Here is a 25,474-nt window from a genome sequence, read left to right as displayed (position 1 = left end):
TTGATTGACAAGACTATTTCTTTGATTCACTCCTCCACAATTCTGAGATCCAGTCTGACACTATGTCTTCTGAATACTTTTAGTTAGACACTTTATACCCAGAACAAACAAGTTTTCTTCAGATTGGCTGGGGCTAAGTACAACATTCTTTCCCACTCGACTTGTACAGACAATGTGGCTTTTCTTCATACAATTTATCAATCTTTTGGCAAAGCAAAAATAATTAGTTTTCAAAAATGTTTAACCCAAGGAGTTTCTTCTTGAAGATGATGACAAGATATCACTATCATTATGTAATTAAAATTTTATTTTCTTTGGGAGATGGGGTTGGGACTAAAAGGAATAGTCTCTGAGAAAATTGGAATTCCATTTGTCTTTTAAAGGAGGGATATCTTAAAAGTCACTTTTTCATCTAGAAGAGGGTGCTTTCCATTGGTAGTCTTGGAACACATTACTTCCATTGCAAATGATAACTACTATGGAATGGATAACTCAAACTGGGATGTAGGGATGTATGCTGGATGGTAGTCAGTATTCTCCTTGTCACCATGATGGTCTTCATGGTCAGAATGATTCCATTACAGTATTTAATAATGACAACACCAACACTAGACAGTAGACAGAGTAAGTTTATTACTTTATTTTTTTTCAAGTCAGCAAAGATCAAAAAAGATTCTATTCTCTGTGTTTCCCAATGGGAAAGACATAGATATAGGAGAGACTAGAAGGTACAGGCTCTCTGTGTCTATCTGATAAACTTAGGTCTGCTGTCTGTACTACTAGACATATCTGCAGACATTAACTCTGTAAGGAAGATTCAAGAGAGGACAGCTCATGCTTTGTGGAAAGGAATGTACTAACTTGATATAATCTACTTTATGTTAATTGTGGTGAGTATTTAACTTTGTCTTTATATTTATTTATGTTTTGTGGTGGTAATGAGTAAGAGGGTGGGGTGAGTAAATTAAATTGCTTCTCTGTTCTGAAAAATTGCTACATTCTAACTGGTTCTCAGGTGGGAGGATGGGAGTTGTGTTTTTTTTTTTTTTTTTTTTTTTTTTTTTTAGGAGAGAGACTGACAATGTGCAATCAGTGAGTGAAGGCAAAATCAAGAGCATTTTGCTTTACCTCAGTCCTAGTTTCGTTTTCCCCTTGCCCACTTTTGTTTCTTTTCTGTACCATTTCCCCTCCAAACCTGTGATCACTCTTCTGTCAACAGGTCCTTAATAACATAGAAATTGCACAAGATTCTGAAGAGATATTGATGGATTATTTCCTTTCCTCATTACTGTAGATCTTATATTTGCCTTGGAAATAGAATTTGTATACCACCCTAGGAAATTCTTCTTTAGTTTTCCTGAAATTAAGAGAATCCCCATTTTTTTCCCATAAAGTTTAGAAAGAGGCAGTTTATGAAAGTTACTAATAGAAAGAGGTCAACTGAAGGGATATTTTGATTTTGAGGTATCCTGACCTGGGCATGATATTAATCCTTTGGAAAACAAAAGGTTGAGGTACCTACTCTTGCTCTCAGAGAGCAAGCATTGACTCACACTGAGCCTAGTTAAGTCTCTGATTATTTTTTTAGTGCTTTATCAATCACAGATGGTGCTGAATCATGAGGTATACTGCCAGATTTGGGGATGGAATATCACTCACTAATGAAGAACTTGGTTAGGCCTAAAAGAGTACATTTTCAGGAAAAGTCACGGACTTGAAGTGTGTTATCTTTCCTTGCTATTTGGAACATCATCACTTACTTTTATGTATCTAGGTTAACAAATGACACCTGCAAATATTCTCCCCTTTATTGTCCCCAAACTGAAGTTCAGCCTTTTGTATTTTTCCTCCAAGGTTCAGGGTATATTTGAATGTATAAACTAATATTTTTTTATTTTGGGGAGTGAGACTTGAGAAGCAATTCACAAAGGACAATTCTAAACTAGGGTGACTAAAAACCAGAATAAGGATGAATGGATATTTTTTTCTGGTGATCTATGTCCAAGTGGAGAATTGATGAGCAGGTTAACTTACATTAATTGAGTATCTTACTGTTATAAAACAGACCATGAATGACCCTGGTGTTTGGAGAAAGCAATTCTTATTTGGCGCCCTTATAGGAAAGTCTCTGGTTTAAATGAGTTTCTCCACTGGCTTCCCATTTGGGTTTACATTTTCTAAATATATTCAGGGGTTTTTGTTTGTTTGTTTTTTGGTAACATGACAGCATAACCTCACAACTTCACATTTATTAGTTGCAGTCCACACTCACCTTAATTTCTTATGGTCTCATTTCTTATTTGCTGGTATGTCAAAATGCTGAAAGGAACAGCAATTCTATGACTATTTATTCCTGAGATTTCTCAGTCTTCACATGTGCAGCTCAGGTCAGGGGTACCATCTGGGGTATTATCTACTCCCCATGTGTTGGAATGAATGTAAGCTGGTTGGCTTGGTAGGCTTGTCCAGATAAGAGAAGCAAAGTCATGGGGGAGGGAGGAGCTATTCCTTGTGGGAGCCTTATACTTACATCCTGACCATTGAAGTTGGATGGCTGAATGGCTTTATGGAATTGATTAATCAGGAAGTAGACATAGTGAGAGTGGAAGTAAATGAGAATGGTTACAGTTATGGGAGAAACCCTGCTGATGGAGATTCCTTAGTGTCTTCTGGTGAGCTGGGAGCCTGACTGGTGGGTTGACAGTCATACTTGTGTGTCTGACTACATTAATTGCAAGGTGCTATGGGCCAAGTTTCTGTAGGTTGGGTGGAGATGGAGGTCACTGGCAGTGAGTACAACACCCAAGGAGAAACATATGAGTAGGAGGAAGAAAAGCGATTTCTTTCTTGTGTTGTTGCAAGACTGGTGATGGTGAAATAGTCTTTTCTTGAACACTGAGCTGCACCCGGTAGGATTGGGAGCCTTTGAGCAACACATCCACTCAGGAACCATGGAGGACTTAGGCAAAGGTCAAAGTAAGGTAAGTTTTAGTACGACACTGTGTTTTCTTACTAGTTGCTTTTGGCACGCACACAGATGTGTGTGCATGTGTGGGCGTGTGTGTTTTTGTAAAACTGAACGTATGGTGTCAATTTTCAAACTATAGTTTCTATATTACAGAATATTTTCAGCATTAACTAAGAAACAAAGGCTAATATTAGCTGGGAGCTCTGTTTTGGACAGTCTGTTTTGGACAGTTTGAGAGGTGTAGTAGACATCTGGGTAGAGAAGTTGAATATACAGTTGATTGCAGGACTCTATAGTTTGAGGAGAAGCTGGTACTAAAGATAAATATTTGGGAAACACAGGCATGTGGCACAGCATTCCAAGCTGTGAACAGGATGAGATCCCCCAGAGTTGAGGGTAGATAGAAAAGAGTTTTAAAAACAGGTCCCCAGGACTCCCAATCATAAGAGCTTGGAATTTAGGAGACACTGGAAACAAAGGAGGGTGCAATGAATGGGAAAAAAAAAAACAAGGGAAGAATATTTTTCAGAGAGGAGGCTGTGGGGAGCACTGTGGAATTCTGCCAGTGGCTCAAGTAAGATGAGGGCAGAATTGGCCACTGAATCTAGCAATGGGGTGGGGGTGGTCTTTGGTGGCTTTTTTCAAGAGAGAGAGAGAGGATCATGTATGACCAGTAAAGAAGGGACAGAATGAGGTGGGGCAAGGTGAAATTGCTGCCAATTTTCCTCTGTCCTCATTCTGGGAGACCCAGGATCCTTAGTTTCTCATTCATCTTTATTTTATGTTGCTGCCTCAATTTAACTTTGCAAGCACTTTTAAATTCTTTTTGAGTATGACAGATGGGGTGCTCTCACGGATGAATTCTTCTCCAGTGTCTGTTGGGTTCAGGGACTGTGACTGTTTGGCATTCTGTCTGGTGACAGAGATGTAGCCAAACCCTGGTCCTGAGAGAGGTGCTACGAGCAAATCTCTGAATATAACCTTAGAACTGGAGTAACAACAGACCTTGCAAGGAAGAGGCCCTCAGGTGTGAGCATGGTAACAGGTGGGGCTTGTTCTCATCTCCTGATGAGGCCCCAAGAATAATTGTGTTTTAGCATTTGTCTTGGTACAGGCAGGCCCAGAGTATGACAAATAGAAATCTTTAAATTAAGAAAAAATAGAAGGCTTTGAGAGGAAAACAAGAGAGTGAATGCAATGTTGGAGAAAAAGAAGAAAGAAATCAAGACAAGTGAGGAAGTTTCCTCAGCTTGGCCCTGTCCTTCTGGGCTATGTTTATCCTGGTAGGAATGCAAGGGCTGACCTACATTTTTAAAGTGATTGTGGAATTTGGCATGTATTTTAGGAAGGCTGTTCCCAGGGCTGAGGCCCATGGGTTACTCAGCTGGCTTAGACACAGCTGGTTTTTGTTGGGGCAACAGGAGAGCTCCCCTGCAGTGGTCTGGAAATATTTGCAGACGGTGCCATCTTGTTATTGCCATCCAGCAGGCCTGTTGCTTCCTTCTCGTCCCTCTTGTTTAATCAGGCCTCACCATTTTTGGCCAGTGAAAACAATTATTGTTTAGAAGCTCCAAATACAGACTGTAGGTATTCCTTTAGGGCTGTGTTAAGGTAGTAGGAGATGCCAGAGGAAGGATAAGTTGGTAGGGTCCCTTCTTTGCTGCCCATACCAGGTTATGAAAAGCAAACCTTCTACTTTGTTATCTATGTAGCATTATGCACTGGGTGTCTATCTACCTGCAGTGCCAACTTTCACATAACTGCCTCACCCACCCCACACGTCCCACAGAGTGTTATCACCCAAATGTGTCTCACTTTCCCTGTTTCAATACAGGTGGTGGGAAGATAGGGGACACAAGGAAGTCAGACATCATGGTGTCCCTGCCTGGCTAGGAGAAAGCAACCTCTGCAGTACTAGGGGGGCTACATCAAGTTGACACCCTAGTTTTCCTTGGTCTCATGTAGAATGTGAGTGGGTAAACGTTTCATTAGCTTCATGAAGGGAGAGACCTGGTTTCTAGTCATTTTTAATACCTTAAAGAACCACTTTAGTAACTGAGGGCAAAGTTTGGCTCTGCCACAGCTGCTTTCTAATTTGGGATTTAGTGGAGTTTAAATTCTTTCTGCCATGTGTGCGCTCCCCCCGGCAATGTGATTGCAAGGAGTCCAGGTGAAGTCTGCATCTCTGATTGAGGCAGGATGTGCTGCCGATGAGCTTTAGTTACTCAATTTCTGTGTCTGCCCCTGCCTGGGCAGGTCTTATCTGGATCTCAGAGGCAGCCTCTCGGGCTGGGACAGTGGAAGTGCCAAGTCAGCTTCAGCACGTACACAGTTCCCGCAGCTGCCCACCCCATATTTCTCTGTGCCAGCTGGGTCTAGCCTCCTCCTGTCCATTCGGGCAATGGAAGAGAACGATGCCATTCAGAGCTGTGTGACATGTGGGGCTGGCCTGTTTGAGGTGGCCAGAGCCTACTTGCTGTATTCCATTCTCGTACTTTTCTTGTACCTGGTACAGTTGTGAACCCATATACTGTGATTGCAAATTATATTTCAGATCCACTCAGTAATGTGATGAGAGGTGTTTGTGTGTAAATGTTTGTTTGTTGTTTTGGGTTCAGGAGGATATCTGTGGAAGTCACTCTTTCCTAAGCCATTCTCAGGCAGTATATGGTTCTGTAGCGATGCATCTACCCAGCTTTGTCCAACACCAAGTTCAGATCTATGCTTGAGAAGACAAAATCAAACAGTAGCAGGAACTTAATGTTGGGGGTGGTGGTACCCCCCAACCCTTGTCTAGCTATTGCCAGGGCTTTTGGATACATGAATCCACAAACAAAAACCTGTCTGAAGGCTTGCACAGGCCACAGTCTTAGTGAACTAATAGGTCTATGCATAAACATCTTTCAATATGATCCTAGTGGGTGAATATTTATGTCCATCATGCTGTGAGCAAGGGTAAACTAAGTTCTTGTGGTCGTGCCTACTTCTTGGTACTATTACCAACTATCCTGGGGACAAGGAGCAAAATGATACTAGCACTTCATATCTTCTGTCCTCTTTACTCCAGCATAACCAGCCCTCTTGATTCTAGGGCCACATTGTAATATTTGTCATTACTTTTTTCTACCCTACAAACTTCTGATGTGTTTCGCATTATTTCCACATATTCCAAACCTCCCAAATTTGCTACATTCATTTCATAGCTTAGAACATGTACTTTTTTTAAAATAAAATAGTTAGAGGTATCATGGGGTATTCTGATGATGCTTTCTGAGGTTGTGACCCCCATCTGGACAAGTGGCCCGAGGGGGATGCCTATATTACAAAAGTACACTTTGACTTTCTTTCAGTGCTTTTGGCATGGTACCTGGTTTTTCTGAATTTATTTAGAGATGTGAGATGCTCATCAGTCTGTTCATTCATTCATTTCCTTGTTTGTGAACTCCATTTAAGAAATGCTGGTACTAGGAATGTAAAGATAAAAGGCTTAGTCCCTTCTTTCCAGGAACTCAAAGTGCAGTGAGACAGACCCTAAATGTAAACAATGACAGAATTCATGAGCAATTCCATAACAGTTCCTTGGGATCACAGAAAAAGGGAAACTCTCATACTTGAAGTGTAGGTTTGAGGAGGTTCTCTGTCTGAGATGGAATGACCCCTTGACTGAGATTTTTTTTTCTTCTAACCCCTCTTTTTCCTCCTTCTCTTCTTCCTCTTCCTCTTCCTCTTCCTCTTCTTCTTCTTCCTCCTCCTCCTCCTTTGTAACTGAGTTATGTTGGATGTGTGTTAATTGGGTGAAGGAGGGAAGGGCTGCAGGCCGTGTGGAACAGAACAGAGCCAGGGAGGCATGCTAGAGAGCTTGGCGTGTTTGGGTAATGTTCAGTGCCACTATTTAATTTGGTTCTATCAATGGGGCAACAGAAAATGAGAGTAGGGTCCCTCCAGGAGGTCAGGGATACTGCCCCTCCCCCCATTATCCTGCTGTGATCACACCATCCTTTTTGAAGAAGTACATCTGTGGGATGCATAACAGTATCTTATAGGAGCCCTGGAATGTGTCATCTGGAGGAAAGAGAGACCTAGATTTGCAGTTGTTTTGACTAGACTTGCAGCGGAGGCTGCTGTGAGCGCAGGAAGTAGGAGGAGATTGTGTTCTGAATCCTGCTTCTTCCCTCAGACTACAGTGAGATTTGGGGCAAATTATATAACAAATCAGTGTCTATTGACAAAAATTTTCTAATAATACCTACCTCATCAGAGGTGATGTGAAGATTAAATGATATAACTTATTGATATATGAAATAATCTAACACAGTATTTAGTCAACAGATGTTATCTTCTTTTGCTTTCTGTTGTCTTTCTTTTCTCATTCTTTGTCACCTTCTTTTCCTATTCTCCATTTTTCATCCAACTCTTTATTAGCTAAGTAATATATGTCAGGCATCCCACAAGATCTACATTGTCCAGTATGGTGGACACCAGCCATATGTGGCCATGGAACACTTGAAGTGTGGCAGGTCCCAACTGAGATGTGCTATCAGTGTGAAACACACACAGAAGTCATGTAGTTAACACTTTGTCTTGTCCCCAAACCACCATTGTTTCTAGGGCTTGCCTTCCAAGGGCAGGAGGCCAGAGACTTCTTGAGTCTGTGGAGGTTTTTCCAATAGAAATACAACCTTTGATTGTTTTCTGAGGTGGTCTTCAGGTGAGCTCTTCTTCCTGCAGTGATATTCTTATGAATGACAAAGCTTTGATTTTAAATTTCTAGTCTGTGTTCTTATTTTCCTCAGCAGTTTGGAAATACTGAGTTAATACTGGGTTGTGAGCAGGAATGAAATTTTTCTTAGTAATTTTTTTTCTATTCATTGCATGCTCAATTGACAAAATTTGATGAAATAGAATACATTATAAAGCTAGATTTCACCAGTTTCTTCTCACTTTTATAGAAGTGGCTACTGAAAATTTAAGATTACTTGTATAATTTGAATTTTATTTCTATTGAACAGCATAGTGCTGGCTGCTAGGAATTCACAGACTTTTGGAGCTTATGGCCTAGTAGGGGTAGGTAGAAAAACAAAATCAGAAGAAAATTTAAAAATAAATAAAAAGTACAAATTGTAATTAGAAAAATAAACATTATAATACATACTGTGAAGATAAGTTTCTATGGAGAAAAAAATAGGAGTATGTAATTTAGACTACGTGGCTGAGGAAGTCCTCTCTGAGGAAGGGACTGGTGCTGGACCTTGACGGAGTTCTTCCTATGTGGACTTTCTAGATGACAGTGGGTACAGAACATTTCAGGCAGAGGAAAGAGCCTGCTGGGAATACTCATTGAGTCCATCTAACACCAGGCCAGCAGTGTGAAAACCCGTGGAGTGCTAGAGCCAAGGAGCGCCCCTGACTGCTCAGGGCTTGTGCTCTGGTGAGAAGACAGGCACCTGAGGGTGCAGGGATGTGGCTGGTACTTGGCCCTGGAGTGCCCTTTGCCCTGTCTTGTTTCCATCTCAGAGTCATCATCAACCATAGTCTTGACCAAGCGGGTCCCTAGGACGTGTCTGTTCTTCCTTCCAGTAAGATGCACTGTTGCCCCTCTATTCCCTGTTCTCACCGCCTGCTCTGACTCAGACTCATCATCTAGGTAATGAGCGTCTGTGATTGTCTTCTAACTGGTTTCCTTGCCTGCAGCCCCTTTCTCCCTGTCATGTATCTGTGCCTGGCTGCCAAGTTAATCTTACTTGAACACCATTTAGATCATGTGACTTCCTTTCTCCTGAGACTTAACAGTGCCTTGCTGGCAGAAGAGCAGTTTTCTGGGAACATGGAATTCCACTTTTTCTTGTCTGAACTTGAACTTTAAGGTGATTGAAGTTTAGGTGTTTTTCTCTTTCTCCCTTTCCAGTTTCTCTCTACCTCTGTAGGTTAGTTTCACATGCAAAGCTGGCATTTAACTATTTTTTTTTTTTATTTATTGAATTTATAAATAGGATATGCTAGGATTTGGGGTTTTTAAAAAAATTTATTTATTTATTCTAATTTGTTATACATGACAGCAGAATGCGTTTCAATTCATAGTACACATATAGAGTACAATTTTTCATTTCTCTGGTAGTACACAGAGTAGAGTCACACCATTTGTTTCTTCATACATGTACTTAGGTAATGATGTCCATCTCATTCCACCATCTTTCCTACCACCATGCCCCCTCCCTTCACCTCCCTCCCCTTTGCCCTATCCAAAGTTCCTCCATTCCTCCCATGCTCCCCGCATTATGGACCAGCATCCACATATCAGAGAAAACATTCAGCCTTTGTTTTTTGGGGATTGGCTTACTTCACTTAGCATGATATTCTCTAGCTCTGTCCATTTATCTGCAAATGCCATGATTTTATTCTCTTTTATTGCTGAGTAATATTCCATTATGCATATATACCACAGTTTCTTTATCCATTCATCTATTGAAGGGCATCTAGTTTAGTTCCATAGTTTAGCTACTGTGAATTGAATTGCTATAAACATTGATGTGGCTGTGTCACCATAGTATGCTATTTTTAAGTCCTTTGGGTATAAACTGAGGAGTAGGATAGCTGGGCCAAATGGTATTCTGATTTAAAATAAATAAGTTTTCCCCTGCAAATCAGGCAGAGTACTACAAGAAATTCAAAGAAATGTCCTATTTGTATGAATATTCACTTTGAGAGATACCTAAATACCAATCACCTTAAAGTTCAAACAAACAAACAAACAAACAAACAAAAAGTAGAGAATATTATAACCTGCCATGCTCCATGGAAAATTCTCTGACTACAGTACTAGAAAACAAGGGATCTGGTAAATTAAAGTTTTCTTGCTTCCTACTCTCTCCCCTAATTAGACCCTGAGACTCTCTACTTTAATCCAAAGAAAGCTCCAATTTGACTATTCCACCTCATTCATTTGAATGAATGTTCACATTAAAGTTCTATGTTACCCATGTTAAAAGAATGACTGTCATAACAGATCCTAAGGGTCAGAGATTTTCTTCATAGGAGATTGAAATGAAAGCACTGAAAATTAAGCTCCTATTTTTATATGGCATTTTCTCTTCCACCCAGAGTAGGGATTTTGAAGATTCATTTTATAAAACTCTGTGGTAGTGATTGCCAGTGTTGCCACATTTCTCACTTTATGACCTCAGGTGTTTGAATATGATGGAGAATATTTGGACTCAGAGGATAAGGAAGGGGAAATTAAAAACGGAGCAATTAGTTTCAGGCTTTAACGAGTAAGAGAAGAAAATAAGGGCTAGAAAGCATTTTCTTATAAGTTTCAGAGATACTGGTTAATCCCATTCTTGCTTCTGCATACAAGGCTTTAGCTAGTACAACTCAGCTTTGTTCAGTTCATTCATCAAACATTTTGGACTGCAGGCTTGGTGCTGGATGAGTAAGGAGCTCCTGGCTAGTGATAAGAGACTGGGAGTTAAAGAGGTCATCTCAACATGGAATGTGAGGAAATACTTCAGCAAAGGGATATGCAGGTGCTGTGGAGGCAGAGGGAGTACCATCTAAAGCAGACTGAGAGTTCAAGGCCAAGGGATGAGTCACCTCCAAGACCAAACCTTTCAGCTGTAGCCACTCCCGTGTGAGTGTTGGGGTCATAGCCTTTGATTTCTCAGGCCAGCCTTAGTCTGAAATGATTTTCTGTCATCAGACCCCATGCAGAAAGACCAAATCTCTGCTACTTGGCTCTTCCATCTCTTTTTATCCTTCCCAGCTTTTCCAAGGACGATTTTAAGTAGAGATAAAAATAGAGAAATAATGATGTATCTGTTATCCAATTTCAACAACAATTACCAGCTCACCACCAATATTGTTTTGTCTTTCTTCCTATCCACTTCTCTTTTCCCCAGGTAGTTTTTGAAACAGTCAAGTCTTTCCTGAGAAAAGCAGGGGAGCGGGACCTGCATACACACTCCTCAACATGGGACAATATGACTTGTGATTTTTTTTTTTTAACTTTATTGTGTTGCTAACGTGATATGCAATCAGTAGAAACTGCACTTCAGACTTTGAATCTTTATGTTTTTCACAGTTAGCAATATGCAGCATGACATTCTCTCACCATGCTGGGCAGCAACAGTGAGCCACAGTGCCCAGTTTGCCAGGAGATCAAGAGGTGAACAGCTGATCCTCTGTAGAGTATTATGTTACTAACCTGTGATGTGCTATAGGTTAGGTGTTGCTATGATTTGGATGTAGTTTGTCCCTAGGCATTTATGTGTTAGAAGCTTGGTCTTCTGAGTGGAAATATTGGAAGATAGTGGAGCTTTGAGAATTGAAGCCTGGTACAAGGTCCTTAGATCATTAGGGATGCTGCCCTTGAAGTATATTAACATAGTTTTCATTGGATCCCAATTAGTTTCTCAGAGGGCTATTATAAGACTGCTCCTCCCCACTCTCCAGCTTCCTTTCTCCTATGTTATTTCTCCCTATTGCACACACTCCCACCATGATGCTATTTCTTATGCAGTCTTTAGCTGAGGATGAACAAATAGGGATACCAGATCTTGAACTTTCAGCCTCCAAAATTGTGTGCTAAAAACCATCTTTTTAAAAAAATATATATTAACCCGTCTCAGGTATTTTTCCATAGCAATGGAAAACTGACTTATACAGAGAAACGGTACTGAGGAGTGGGATTGTTGCTATACCTATATCTAAAAATGTGAAATCAGCTTTGGAACTAGGTAATGGGTAGAAGTTGGAAGACTTTGAAGGAGCAGCCTAGAAATAAGCCTATGCTGTAAGTGGAATATTAAAGGCAATTCTGGTGAGGACTCATAAGATGGTTTCTGTTAGAAATTAGAATATAGGCCACACTTGCTGCACCATATCAAAAAACTTGGCTGTACTGTGATGCCCTAGAGCTTTATGGAAGGCTGAATTTAAGTATGATGAATTGGCTTATCCAGTGTAAGAAATCTGTGAACAGCCAAGCATTCTGACTGTGATGTGTATTACTGGCTGCTTTTAGTGAAAATTACCAGACGACTTAGAAATAGAGTGGAAAGTATTGGGAAATTTGTAGACTGACAAGGAAAAAAAAAAAACAAAGAAAAATCATGTAAAGGTGTGACCAAGAAATTTCTTTTTTCCCCACATTGTTTTATATTTGTGGTTTGCCAATTGGCATTTCATCCACAGTGTCTGAATTCACAGATATATAGATTGTATACAGAACTGAGACTGATTTTGTGTAAATTAAAATGATTGCTATGATCTTTGCTTTGAGAAAGTTTTCTGCACTATTTGTATTAGAAATGTTTATTTATTATTGATAAATTCTATCATATTTAAGTTCCATTGCTATTCCTCTTACTATTGATTAAATGCCTATGCATGCAATTTTAACTTGTTTTCAGTACTTTATAAAATTAAATTTGTAGTTTTCTATGTGTTCTTTTTAGTTATACAAGACAGTAGAGTATATTTTGACATATTTATACAAATATGGAGTATATCTTATTCTAATTAGGATCCAGTCTTGTGGTTGTACTAGATGTGGAGTTTCACTGTGGTGTATTTATATATGTACATCGGAAAGTTAAGTCAGATTCATTCCACTGTCTTTCCTATTGCTGTCCCCTCTCCATTCCCTTCATTCCCCTTTGTCTAATCCAATGAACTTCTATTCTCTGTCCCCATCCCACTTGTTTTGTGTCAGCATCCGCATATCTGAGAAAACAGTTAACCTTTGGTTTTTTGGAACTGGCTTATTTCGCTTAGTACAGTAGTCTCCAAATCCATCGATTTTCCAGCAAATGTCATAAAGTCATTCTTTATGGTTGAGTAATATTCCATTGTGCATACACACCACCTATTCTTTATCTATTCATCTGTTAAAGTGCACCAAGGTTGATTCCATAGCTTAGTTATTGTGAATTGAACTGCTATAAACACCGATGTAGCTGTGTCACTGTAGTATGTTGATTTTAAGTCCTTTGGGAATATGCCAAGGGTTACATGGTGGTTTCATTCCAAGTTTTCTGAGCAATCTCATACTGCTTTACACAGCAGTTGTGCCAATTTGCAGTTGCATCAGCAAGGTATGAGTGAACCTTTTCCCCCACATACTTGTTAACATTTATCATTACCTGTATTCTTCCTGGAGTGAGATGGAATCTCACTGTAGTTTTAGTTTGCATTTCTTTAGTTGCTAGAGATGTTGAACATTTTTTCATATATTTGTTGGCCATTCTTTTTTCTTCTTCTATGAAGTGCCTGTTCAGTTGCTTCACCCATTTATTGGTTGAGTTATATGTTTTAGTAATTTCTTACTAAAGATATGAACACAGATGTTCATTGTCAGGACAATAAGAAAGAGGCCTTGAGGGCATCTCAGAAATATTCAAGTCCACCCCTTCCCTCACAGGCCTTGAGGGCCGGAGTCACATATTTGTTTCATGGACCCAGGAGTTGGAGCCCTGGGTACTCTGAATTTGTTTGCTGCACCATATCAAAAAACTTGGCTGTACTGTCATGCCCTAGAGCTTTATGGAAGGCTAAATTTAATTATGGTGGACTGGCTTATCCAAGATTCTGTTCCCTGCTTTCCAGTGGTGAGACACTCTATGGGTGCATTCATAGTTCAAGCTGGGGCAGACCTTGGTGGCATCCATGTGGTGTTTATTTTGCAAAGGTATAGAATGCAAGAGCTATGAGATCACGGCAGCTTTCACTGAAATTTTAAAGGAGAGCTTGAGTGCCAGGCAGAAATTTGGTAAAGGGACAGAGCCCTAAGTGTGCAAAGCCTAGTGGAGCCACAGGAATGAAGCCGCAGCTGAGACCTCTGAAAGTAGAGCCACCAGCAGTGTGCAGTGCCAGCCTTGGAAAGAGGAAGACATTAGCATGTAGCCTGAGACAGCCACCAAATGGGCTGTGGTCAGCAGAGCTGTGGAAGGGGCTTCCTGAGGCCTTGCAGGCTCACCTCGTGTGCAGTATGTACAGGGTGGTGGACTTGGAGCTTTGAGATTTAATGTCTGCACTGCCAGGTTTAAGTCTTTTGGGGCTGGTTATTCCCTTCTACTTTGGTATTTTTTCCCTTTTGGAATAGGAATATTTATCCCATCACTGTATCTTGCAAGTAGATAACTTGTGTTTTGATTTTATGGGTTCACAGTTGGGTGGAGTTTCTGGATTTTTAGTGATGCTGGAATGAATTGAGATTTTGGAAGTACTGGGAATAGAATAATTGTATTTTGCATTTGAGAATGACACTGACCTTGAGGGGTAGGACAAGAATTTTATGACTTGGATATGGTTTCTGTACCACTATTCATATATTGGAAGGTTGGTGGAACTTTTAAGAGGAAAAACCTGGTACAAGGTCCTTAGGTCACTGAGGATGCTGCCCTTGAAATAGATTAACATCGTTTTCATGGGACCTAGATTAGTTCCCGAGAAAGGGTTATTATAAAGAGTGAAACTGGCCCTTCTCCTCTCTCTGGCTTCCTTTCTCTTCATGTGGTCTCCTTCTATTGTATGTATGCACTCCCATCATGATGCCATCTTTTATGCAGCCTTTAGCAGAGGGTGAACAAATAGGTCTACCAGATCTTGAATTTTCAGCTGCCAGATCTATGTGATAAATAACTATTTTTCCTTATACATTATCCAGGCTTAAGTTATTTTGCTATAGCAATGGGAAACAGATTAATATAGGTGAGTAACTTGCATTTTGACTTAACAGTATTTTCAAATTCTGATGGTTTTTGGGTGGGAATATAACCCTACTGTGATTCAAGCAATGTAGGTGTGTATGCATGCGTGTGTGCATACATGTGTATGTGTGTGTGTGTGTGTGTGTGTACAGAGGTGTACAGATATGTATAGATGTTTCTGCCTATCTATTGACATATACATGTATATTGTTTTCTGCCTACTTGTTGATCTATCTCTCTATCTATCTACATAAATATTTAAATATTTATTTTAAAGAATTCTCTCATGCAGCTGTGGAGGCTAAAATATCCTACCGATTGGAATGCAGGAAAGTGTTAGTGTTGTCGTCTCAAGTCTAAAGACTGTCTAGAGGGAAAGTTCATTCTCTCTAGGGATCTCAGGTTTTTCTTTTAAGACCACCAACTGACTTCATGATTCTTTCTGCTAATACCACTTTCCCCACCGATATGGAGGGTGATCTGCTTTATGGTAATCACATCTAAAAAGTATTTCATAGACTTGTTTTTGACTAAAAACTGAGTCATGATTTAACCAAATTGATACTTTAAAATTAACTGTGAAGAGTTCTGAAATTACTCTAAGTCATCACATATTTTCCACTATGTAATTTCAGTAATACATATTTCTCTTCAAAATACAGATTCTTTAAACAATCTTAAACATGATTTATACTATTATCATGTGTAAGAAATTTTAAAATCCTGAATTATTTTTGTTTCAATTTAGATCCAAATAAAGCCCACACTTTGCAGTCATAGATATAACTAAAAGACGTCTTTTGGTTTATAGTTTCTTCCTTTTTTCTTCGTGTATTTCTTAAAATTTATCTGTTGCAGAAATCATTTTCTCTTGTAGAGCTTTTCATCATCATCTGGAGTTTACTGGTTGCATTCCCATGAGGTCATTTAATATGTTTCTCTGCCCTTATATTTCCTGAAAATTGGTAATTATATAAATAGGTTAAGTCACACACCAATTTAATTTTCTCTGTAATAACACTTGAGTTACTTCTTTTGGATTGTCTCTCTTTTGTATGTTTTTTAAAATTAACATTGACTGAACTTATTATTTGATTAGGTTTATAAAAATCTCATATTCTATCATTTCTTCTTGTATTTATTAGTTGAAATAGTCCTAGAAAGAGAAATTTCTCACCAGTCATTTGGGTACAGTTCAAAGTAGTTCTTAATTATTTACCCCAGAGTTTCCCAAACCCCTGGGAGTCTGCTGATATGTTCTGTTGTGAGGAGAGATGTCTGCAAACTTCCTATTGTAATAACCTCCCACTACATTTTCATCTCAATGATGATTAAGCAACATTATAAGCATATCATCTAGATGACCTTTTGTATTCTTAGAGTTCAACTAATTATCTCAATCCTGGAATTTGCATTCATATTGGGGTCATGATGGTGGCAAGAGGCAGTGCTCTAATTTTCAAGTTATTGAATAAAGAAGATGAACTTCAGATGCCAGATAATCTTTCAGTGGGTTTTAATTTTAACAGAGAAAATTTTAATTAATTTGGGGCACACAATAATATACATATTCTGGACTAAAAAGAACATAGACTGTAGTAGTCAGTGCCTTATATGGTTTAAATATCTGCTCCAAAACACTGAAATTTAATTGTCTTTGTAACAGCACAAAGAGGTCAAACCTTTAAGAGGCAATTGGGCTTTTCCCTCATGAATGATTAATGCTGTTATTGTGAGGGGGTTAGGACTGTGAGGGTGGGTTTGTTATAAGTCTCCCTGGCTTTTTGTGAACATCTGTTTGCCCTTCTGCCACATATGACAGAGCATTATGTCCTCACAAGATGTCACCCCTGTTCTAGGACTATGTGGCCCAGAACCATGAGTCCAGCAAACTTCTGATGCTTATAATCCACCCAATCTTACATATTTGCTTATAATAGCACAAAATGGATAAGTTAGTATCATGCTGTGAAAGGGAATTTATTTTAGCAAAATCTGTCTTCTGTTACAGTTGATTTGCGTTAGTTTATTTGATTTGTGTTGGTTTTGCAGTTTTGTTTATATTTAGTCTGTAAATTTGTATACTTTTTCATGTTGTCCAAATAAGTATTTATACTACTTAAAGAAGTTTATATAACAAAGGCAACTTAAGTGAATATACTGGTGTGAATTTATTTCTCCTTTTAAAAAGTTCTGCCCATGACTCAAGTTTAAGAAATGCTGCTTCATCCCATTCCTGTTGTCGTAGGCTCTCAGCCCCATTCAGAATCATTTGTCTTGTTAAGGAGTGGCTTCCTGCTCATGGTATTTGGAGTCTAATGGTGTGTGCCTAGAAACACCATGCAGAACACTCAAAGAAAAAGCACTGTATTCAGGGGCCTCCTGCCAGCCCTGACATCATATCAGACCACAGGATGTGAGAAGCCACCTTCTTATGTATTTTTCCTAGTGCCTTGTGAGGAATAGTAAATGGAGAATCTTAGATCATACCTACACATTAAGAGAACAAATCTTCAGAAAGATAAGAAGCAAATTAAAAAAAAAAAAGAAAGAAAGAAAACAGGGCTGGGGATGTGGCTCAAGCGGTAGCGTGCTCGCCTGGCATGCGTGCAGCCCGGGTTCGATCCTCAGTACCACATACAAACAAAGATGTTGTGTTCGCTAAAAACTGAAAAATAAATAAATAAATATTAAAAAATTCTCTCTCTCTCTCTCTCTCTCTCTCTCTAAAAAAAAAAAAAGAAAGAAAACAATACAAAATACACACAAAAAGCAAACAAGGAAACATAAATTTCCTGAAACTGAGAGTCTAGAGATATCTGTTGATTTTTTTTTTCTCTGTTCTCCAATCAAAATTACCCAAGTAGCTGGGCATGGTAGCCATGCCTGTAATCCCAATGGCTCCAGAGGCCCGAGGCAGGAGGATTGTGAGTTCAAAGCTAGCCTCAGCAGCAGCAAGGCGCTAAACAACTCAGTGAGACCCTGTCTCTAAATAAATATAAAATAGGGCTAGAGATGTGGCTTAGTGGTCAGGTGCCCCTGAGTTCAATTCTCAGTACCAAAAAAAAAAAAAAAAATGGCCCAAGCTTCCAATTCTGCCTATCTTATTAATTTTTAAAAAGCTGTACTTGATGGTAAATACACTTCTACTATTTGAGGGTAGACACAGAGCTTGATGCCCTATCTTCCAGCTGGTTTAAAAACAGGAGGTGTTCTCAACCTTTACATGATGGTACCCCAGGGCAAATATCATTGGCAGTGATGAAATCCAGTCCGAAATCCTTGGCCTCTTGGATGCTATAGTAAATTCTAGGTCTCTTTTATCCATAGTAGTAACATTAAACCAAAACTTGAGTGATTTTTGAGAAAAGAAAAAAAAAATCTTTTGATGTTAAGATTTGACCAAAGAGCTCTCAAAGAAACATTCTGACCTGTGATTTCTTCACTGGGGAAGGAAGTGTGATTTTTGTCCCCTTCCAGAGTTTTATTAATAGCTGTCGATGTTTTTGGTTGTCATAACTGGTGGGGGACAGTGGGGGTTGTTGCTGACAGCATCTAGTAGGCAGAGGCCAGGGATACTGCTAAACATCCTATAATGCACAGAACAGTGCCCCAGGAATTATCTGGTTTGAAATGTCAATAGTGCTGCTGTTGAGAAATTCTGTCCTAGATCAGTGTTTTTCAAAGTTTAATGTGCATATGAATCATCTGGGAATCTGTCAATAGGAGGATACTGATTTGGTAGGTCTGGGATGGGGCATGAGATTCTGCATTTTCAACAAGTTCCAACTGCTAGAACTAGGAGTGCACTTTGAGTATCAATGTTCTAGAATTCTTGTTTGTTGTCTATCTTCTTATTCGAAAAGAAAAGTTCTGTGAGAGCAGGGATATCTATCTCAAGTCTTATGGCTAGAATGGTAACTGGCACATTGTAGTTGTTTAATTAGTATTTGTTGAAAGCATAGATGGACAGATAAGAGGAATGGGGAAATAAATGGAAAAGTGGCCAGACAAGAGCACATTTCCCACACTTACCTCTGAAGAACCTTAAGGGCACTTCTAAGAGAAATAGAATTTCCTTTCAACAAAGGCAAGAAATTTACCAAAAGCCTTTTTTCAGATCATGGGACCTTGTGATCCAGAAATCACAAATGAGATTAAAATGAAAGCAACAGGAAGCAGGAGGAGGGGAGAACCGGATGCTTGGGTGGCTTTTATGCCTATAAGTTCAGGAACTCAGAGGTTGATCTGATCCAGCCAACAGTATCATTTACAGTCTCACTTTTGGCTTTCTAGGCTCCTTTGATTGCTCTCTGTCATTCACCATTCTCCACACAACAGAAATCCAAACCAAGCCAAGTTTTGAAATCTGATCTAGGAGTGCTATTTCTTCCCTTGGTGGTCCCTTGCTCTTGAAGGAAATTTGCTTAGAACCCTTAACCTCTCTGCTGCCCTTCTGGAAATTCATTGTGTCAGGTAGAAGAGAAAGGGGAGAGAAAAGGAGGATGGCAGGGAGGTGGGTAAAGAAGAGTCAAGGCAGGCGAGGCCATGAGAATAGGGCTACAGGACATTCTCTGAAGATAGGGCAAGGATAGTCAGAGGTTTATCCCTGTCTAATTGTTAACAGAGCTGTTAGAGCAGCAACTTCCTGTGAGGAGTGATGCAAGTGAATGTGCCAACACTGTTGATTCAGGTGTGATGACTCCATTTTGGATACATGTAAGTAAGCTACATTGGGCCGCTGGGTGCTTATGACTCTGCCCTGAATCACAGTGAACTCTTTCTTTTCTGGGTTGAGAATGAGTGGCATAATACTGCATTTGGGAGTCAAGTCTTCATATAAGAAATTCATCAAGACTGATGAATGTTCTGTGTCTCTAATTATATATAAAAAATGTAATTATGTATATAATATATATATATATATATATATATATATATATATATATACTTGCCATTTACATTAGATCTAAAGTGGATATGATATATAATATATATATTTAAAAAATATATATTATATATATATATATATATATATATATATATATATATATATATTATAAAATGGTTTAAGGGTTTTGTTACATCCTTTTTTGCTCAGAAACCTTCATTTGCTTCTTATTGTTCATAAAATAAAGCTAAAGCTTATTAACCTGGCATTTAAAGTCCCTTGTTATATGGCTCTAAACTACCTTTTCAGGTTTGTTTGTTTGTTTCATAGAAATTTAAAACAAAACAAATGAAATGTGAACTAGGTATAGAAGGGAACTTCCACAACTAGATGCAGGACAGCTGCACAAAACCTACAGATAATATCATACTTAGTGGTCAGAAACTAGACACTCCCCATTTAAGATTGGGAACAAGGCAAAGATGTCCCTGATCATCATTCCAATTGAACATCTTACTGAAAGTACTAATTTATGCAACAAAACAAGAAAAGGGAATAGAAAGATTACTAACGAGAAAGGAAGAAATAAAACTCACTTTGATTATATATGACATATTGTCTATTTAGAAAATCCCAAAGTATCAATAACAACAAAAAAACCCTGGAATTAATAAGTGATTATCACAAGGTTTTTAGACACAATATTAACATATAAAAGTCAAATGTTTTCCTGTAACAGCAATGAACAAATTAGCTTGAAATTAAAAACTTGCCATTTACATTAGATCTAAAGTGGAGAAATATTGCATATTTATGGATAGAAAGAGTAAATATTGTTAATATGTCAGCTCTTCCCAACTTGATCTATGAATTCAATGTAATCCCAAAGTCCCAGCAAATTACCCTGTGAATGTTGAGAAATTGATCCTAAAGTTTATATTAAAAGGCAAAAGCCACAGAATAGCCAGCTCAATTTTGAAGGAGAATAACTGAATTAGGGTATTGACACTACCCAACTTTAAAACTTAGTTTAAAGTTGCCATGGTCCATAATGTATTGGTGAAGAATATTAATGGAGCAGAATAGAGAGCCTAGAAATAGTTCCATGCAAATATAGACAGTTTAAATTTGTAAAAAAGTGAGTCAGTAGCCAAAGAACACTTGTTTCAACAGATGAGCTAGAATGGATGCACACCATTGTGTGCATTGTGTTAGGGTTCTCCAGAGAAATGGAACCATAGGATATTTGTAGGTATACAGAAGAAGATTTAATATAGGAATTAGTATGTAATTATGGAGGTCAAGGAGTACCCTGATATGCTGTCTGCAAGTTAGAGAATCAGGAAAGTTGGTGATACAATTCAGTCTGAGCTAAAAAGCCTAAGAACTAGGGACCTGCTGGTGTGAGCCTCAGAGTCCAAAAGCCTGAGAAGCAGTCCAAAAGCACATGGAAGTTGGATGTCTCAGATCAAATAGAGAATAAATTCACTTTCCTCCATCTTTTTGTTCTATTTGGGCCCTGAAGGGATTGAATGATATCCACAATCCCATCTTCTTAGTTATTAATTCAAATACTAATCTTTTATGGAAATATTCTTATAGATAGCCACCAAAATATGTTTTACCAGCTATCTGGGCATCCTTTAGCCCAGTCATGTTGACACATAAAATTAACCATCAGCCCCCTGTGAAGAGCAAAAATCTAGACATAAACCTTACATATTTCATAAAAATGAACAAAAAATCAACCATAGACCTAAATGTAAAATGCAAAACTATAAAATTTCTAGAAGATAACAAAAGAAAATTAGGTGACCTTGGGTGTGACAGTAAGTTTTAAAATATAAAGAGAACATTCATGAAAGAAACAATATTTATTAAATCTTCATTTAGAAAGAAAAAAAAGAATAAGGAGGAGTATTGGTAAAACATAAATCTAATAGAGGACTTATATATAAAATATATTAAGAACTCTTGAAATGCAACAGTACGAAGACACTCCAATTAAAAATTGAGAAAAAGATCTAAAAATACACTTCACCAAATTGGATATACAGATGATATATCAACATATAAAAAGATGCTTGACCATTATAAGTCATCAGGGAATTATAAATTAAAACAACAATGAGATACTAGTTAACAATGAGATACCTATTAAAAGTGCTACAATCCAAAAAATACCGACAATATGAAATGATAGTGAGGATGTGAAGCAACAAGAACTCTCATTCATTGCTAGTGGAATGCAAAATGGTATGGCTAGTTTGGAAGACAGTTTGGCAACTTCTTAACAAAGCTAAGCAGAGTCCTGCTATATGATCCAAGTTTGTGCTCCTAGATACCTAATCAAATGATTCAAGAACTTACATTTGTACAAAAACCTGCACATCAATGTTAACAGCAGCTTTATGACAATTGCCAAAATTTGGAAAAGACTCACTTTGGTAGGTGAGTGGTTAAAGAAACTATGGTACATCCATGCAATGAAATATTATTCAGTAATAAAAGGAAATAAGATCTCAGGTCACTAGAAAACATGGAGGAGATAAAGGCATATTTCTAAGTTAAAGGAGCTTGTCTGAAAATACTACACTGTATGATTCTGAATATGCCATATGGAAAAGACAAAACTGTAGGAATATTAAAAAAAAAAATCAGTGGTTAGTAGGAGTCCAAAGGGAGGGAGGGGTAAATAGATGGAACACTGACTTTAATGCATGATATACTATAATTATGTTTACAAGGCATTACATATTTGCCAAACTCACAGAATTATAAAACGCAAAGAATGAACCCTAATGTAAATTATGGATGTCCTGAAATAAATGTTATTAATAATGATGTATCAGTTTTGGTTTATCAATCATAACAAATATACCATACTAATACAAGGTTTTAATAATTAGGAAACTGCTTTCCAATGAGGCTGAATTGTTTCTGTCCTCAACTGTAGTGTACAAGAGTTCCTGTTGGTCCACATCCTTGTCAATACTTGGTATAGTCATCTTTTTAAATCTAGTCATTCTAGTGAGTGTGTATTGGTATATATTATTTTAATTAGAGTCTCCCAAATGACCAATGATGTCGAGTATCTTTTCATGTGCTTATTTGCCTTTTGTATATAAAAATTTTGAATTTTGATGTGGTCAAATTTCTCACTCTTTTATTTTCCTTTGCTTTTTGTATCTTGTTTTACAATCTTATCCCAAAGTCATAGTAATATTTAAAAATTTTTGATTTTTACCATTAGGACTTTTATATGCCTGGAATTTAATTTTTAGAGTGGTGTGAGTATGGATCTAGTTTAATTTTTATCCATGAGTGGAAACCCAATTATCACTGAGTATTGATTTGTATTGTATGTAACTTACCAACTTCTATGTATATGGGTTCTAATTGTATTTTATATTGTCCCTTGCTTTTGTCAATGCAGTGTCACATGAGTTTATTCATGCCGCTATTTACAACTGGAATGTTCCCTTTTTAGCTCCGCCTTTCAAAATCCTATTTGCTACTCAAGGCCTAAAGTCTTTCAGCATCCTATCATATGCCTGTCTTCTTCCCTTGAATTAAACGAAGGGGCTTAGCACACCTATAACATTTTATTCCCTTCCTAAAAACATTAGCTTATCTCTTTGGTATCCTAGTCCCTACTGTGAATTTCTTCTTTGTTTTACCAGATTATAAACCTCAGATATTTCTATGGTATGTAAAGTAATGATTCTACACCTTTCCCCGTGTCTCCATTTCAGGAATTCATGAATATATTACCTTAACTGGCAAAAAGAATTTCCCAGTGTGATTAAGTTAAAAGGTTTGAGATGGATGGATTATTCTGGATTATCTGAGCAGGCTCAGTATGATCACAGGGGTCCTTAAAAAGTGGAAAGAACATTCAGCAATTGAGTTCAGAGTCAGGGGAATATGTGACTAAGGAGGAATAGTCAGAGACATGGAACTTTATTGACTGGATATGGAGGAAGGGGGGCTATGAGTCAAGGAATGGAGAAGGCCTTTAGAAGCTGGCAAAGGGAAGGAAATGGATTCTCTAAGGCCTCTTGAAAGTATAATGTAGTTGCAGCTTTGATGGGCCAACACCTTGATTTTAGTGACAGGAATGTCAAGCAGCTTTTGTGATCATATTGATAGCCTAGTGAGAGGTGCCAAATTTCTGACCTACTGGAACTGTCAGATAATAAATATGTATTGTTTTAATCTGCTAAATGTGTAGTAATTCGTTATAATAACAATAGAAAACTAGTGTATTTGGTTATCAGAGAGTCCCCTGTTACTTGAAGCAGATCTTCAGATACATACGAAGTACTCAGTGATTTTTCATGGACTTGAATTGAGTTATAAAGTAGCATGAAGTTGGGAAATACAGAATGAATTCTTTAGGTTCTTTTCACATTACTAATGTTTAGCCTGGTGCTCATTGTTAGATTGCTAGTATGCAGACCTTTGTCAACTACAGCAAGTGAAGTCATTGTAGACTACTTAGCCCAGCAGTCCTTGTTGTTAGCACTGTGCTCTCTGCCTTTTCCTACAGTGGTGGTAAATAAATACTGGCTAGATGCAAAGTATTATCTCCTTTACAAATGCTGACAGCTTAATGTGCAAAGCTTCACCTACTTTACATGTACAGACAGCTCAATGGTAAAAGGCCCAGGAGGTATCTTTTTCCTATGGTATGAAACCTATTCAAAGGTAATTGATTGAGATTGTTTGATGGGGTTATGGGAAAACTCTTTCCAGTCTTCTGGTAGAGGGAGAGAGAAGAGTGTGGGATTTGAAATCAGATATCTGAGGACTTTGTAATCCTGATCCTGATCTCTACTGTCTTTGTGCCAAGAGCAAGTTATTGTCTTAGTTAATTTTTCTGCCACTATAAAAGAATACCAAGAACTTGATAATTTATATGAAAAAAAAAGAAATTTATTTCTCACAGTTCTGGAGGTTGGGAAGTCCAACATCAATGTGCCAGCATCTGGCGAGGGCCTTCTTGAAAGCCAACATGAGGAAAACATCCTGTGGCCAAAGAGTAGGAGAAATAGGAAGCCAAGCAAGCCGAAATTTCTTTTATAACAACCTCCTCTCTCTATAAGTGACCCAATCCTGTGATGGTAGCCTAAATCCACCATGGGGGCGGAGTCCTCGTGACCTGCCTCTTAACCATTACAGTGATAATTAAATTTCAACATGAGTTTTGGAGGAGGCATTAAACCATAGCAATCACAAAATCCCTTGGATCCTTTTGGGTTTCCTCACAAGGGCACTCTGCACTTGTCTGTGGGACCAATAATGCTTCCTTGGGTTATCTCAAAGATAAAGCAAACAGATGAACGAGAAGTTATTAGTAGGTAGTGGGCGTTCGTTGAATGCAAACTTCCTTCATGTTGCAGGTACATTGCTACTAACAGAAATAGTTCAGGCTTTTATTTACTTTGAAGAGTTGGTTACAGGCAGGTGATGCAACTTGACATTTGTTCTCACTTTTTATTTGTTGGTTTTATTTCTTAAGACACAAGTCTTTAGATTGTCTTACCCTGTTTTATATGCTCAAGTTTGAGTTCTGTTTGTCATTTTATAAGTTTGGTTAAAAGCAGACTGTGCCATGAATGGTTTTGGTTATTGAAAGACAGACAGGCTGGTGATGGGAACAAGAAGCAGAGCTACAAAAGAGATACAAATAGATACAATAAAATAAAGTTGCAGCACTTCCAATGGCTATTCTTCTAACAGAGCCAGTTTATCATTCTGGTACACATGAAATTTACAGGAGACAAATGGTGTTTGGGGTATGGTGATGGGAAATCATATTTAAATCTATGTCTTGGTGCTACTCTGCTTGTCTCCACATACCATAAGCCTAAAAACTCAAGAAAATAAAAGTCAATTGTTGGGGCT

The 25,474-nt window shown here is 38.2% G+C and overlaps 1 protein-coding gene across 5 annotated transcripts in view; it reads left to right on the top strand.

Moving 5' to 3' along the window:
- The window catches only part of Tmem45a (transmembrane protein 45A), a 62,346-nt gene that overhangs the window by 11,861 nt on the left and 25,011 nt on the right, over positions 1-25,474 (top strand). Inside the window, exon 1 of one of the 5 annotated variants that reach the window (XM_027943280.2) lies at positions 2,654-2,672. The exons of 2 other annotated variants lie outside the window; for them this stretch is intronic. Coding sequence is in view for 2 of the 3 variants with exons in the window: in XM_027943276.2 (XP_027799077.1) it covers positions 2,952-2,981 (30 nt within the window). In the remaining variant the exon portion in view is untranslated. Of the gene's footprint in view, positions 1-2,653; positions 2,673-2,863; positions 2,982-25,474 lie in introns of those variants that run through there. 2 more of the 5 variants (XM_027943276.2, XM_027943281.3) reach the window with 2 other exon arrangements.

The sequence above is a fragment of the Marmota flaviventris genome, chromosome 8 (assembly GCF_047511675.1).
Source record: "Marmota flaviventris isolate mMarFla1 chromosome 8, mMarFla1.hap1, whole genome shotgun sequence".
NCBI classification, from domain to species: Eukaryota; Metazoa; Chordata; class Mammalia; order Rodentia; family Sciuridae; genus Marmota; species Marmota flaviventris.
This window is presented reverse-complemented; position numbering and strand designations above follow the sequence as displayed.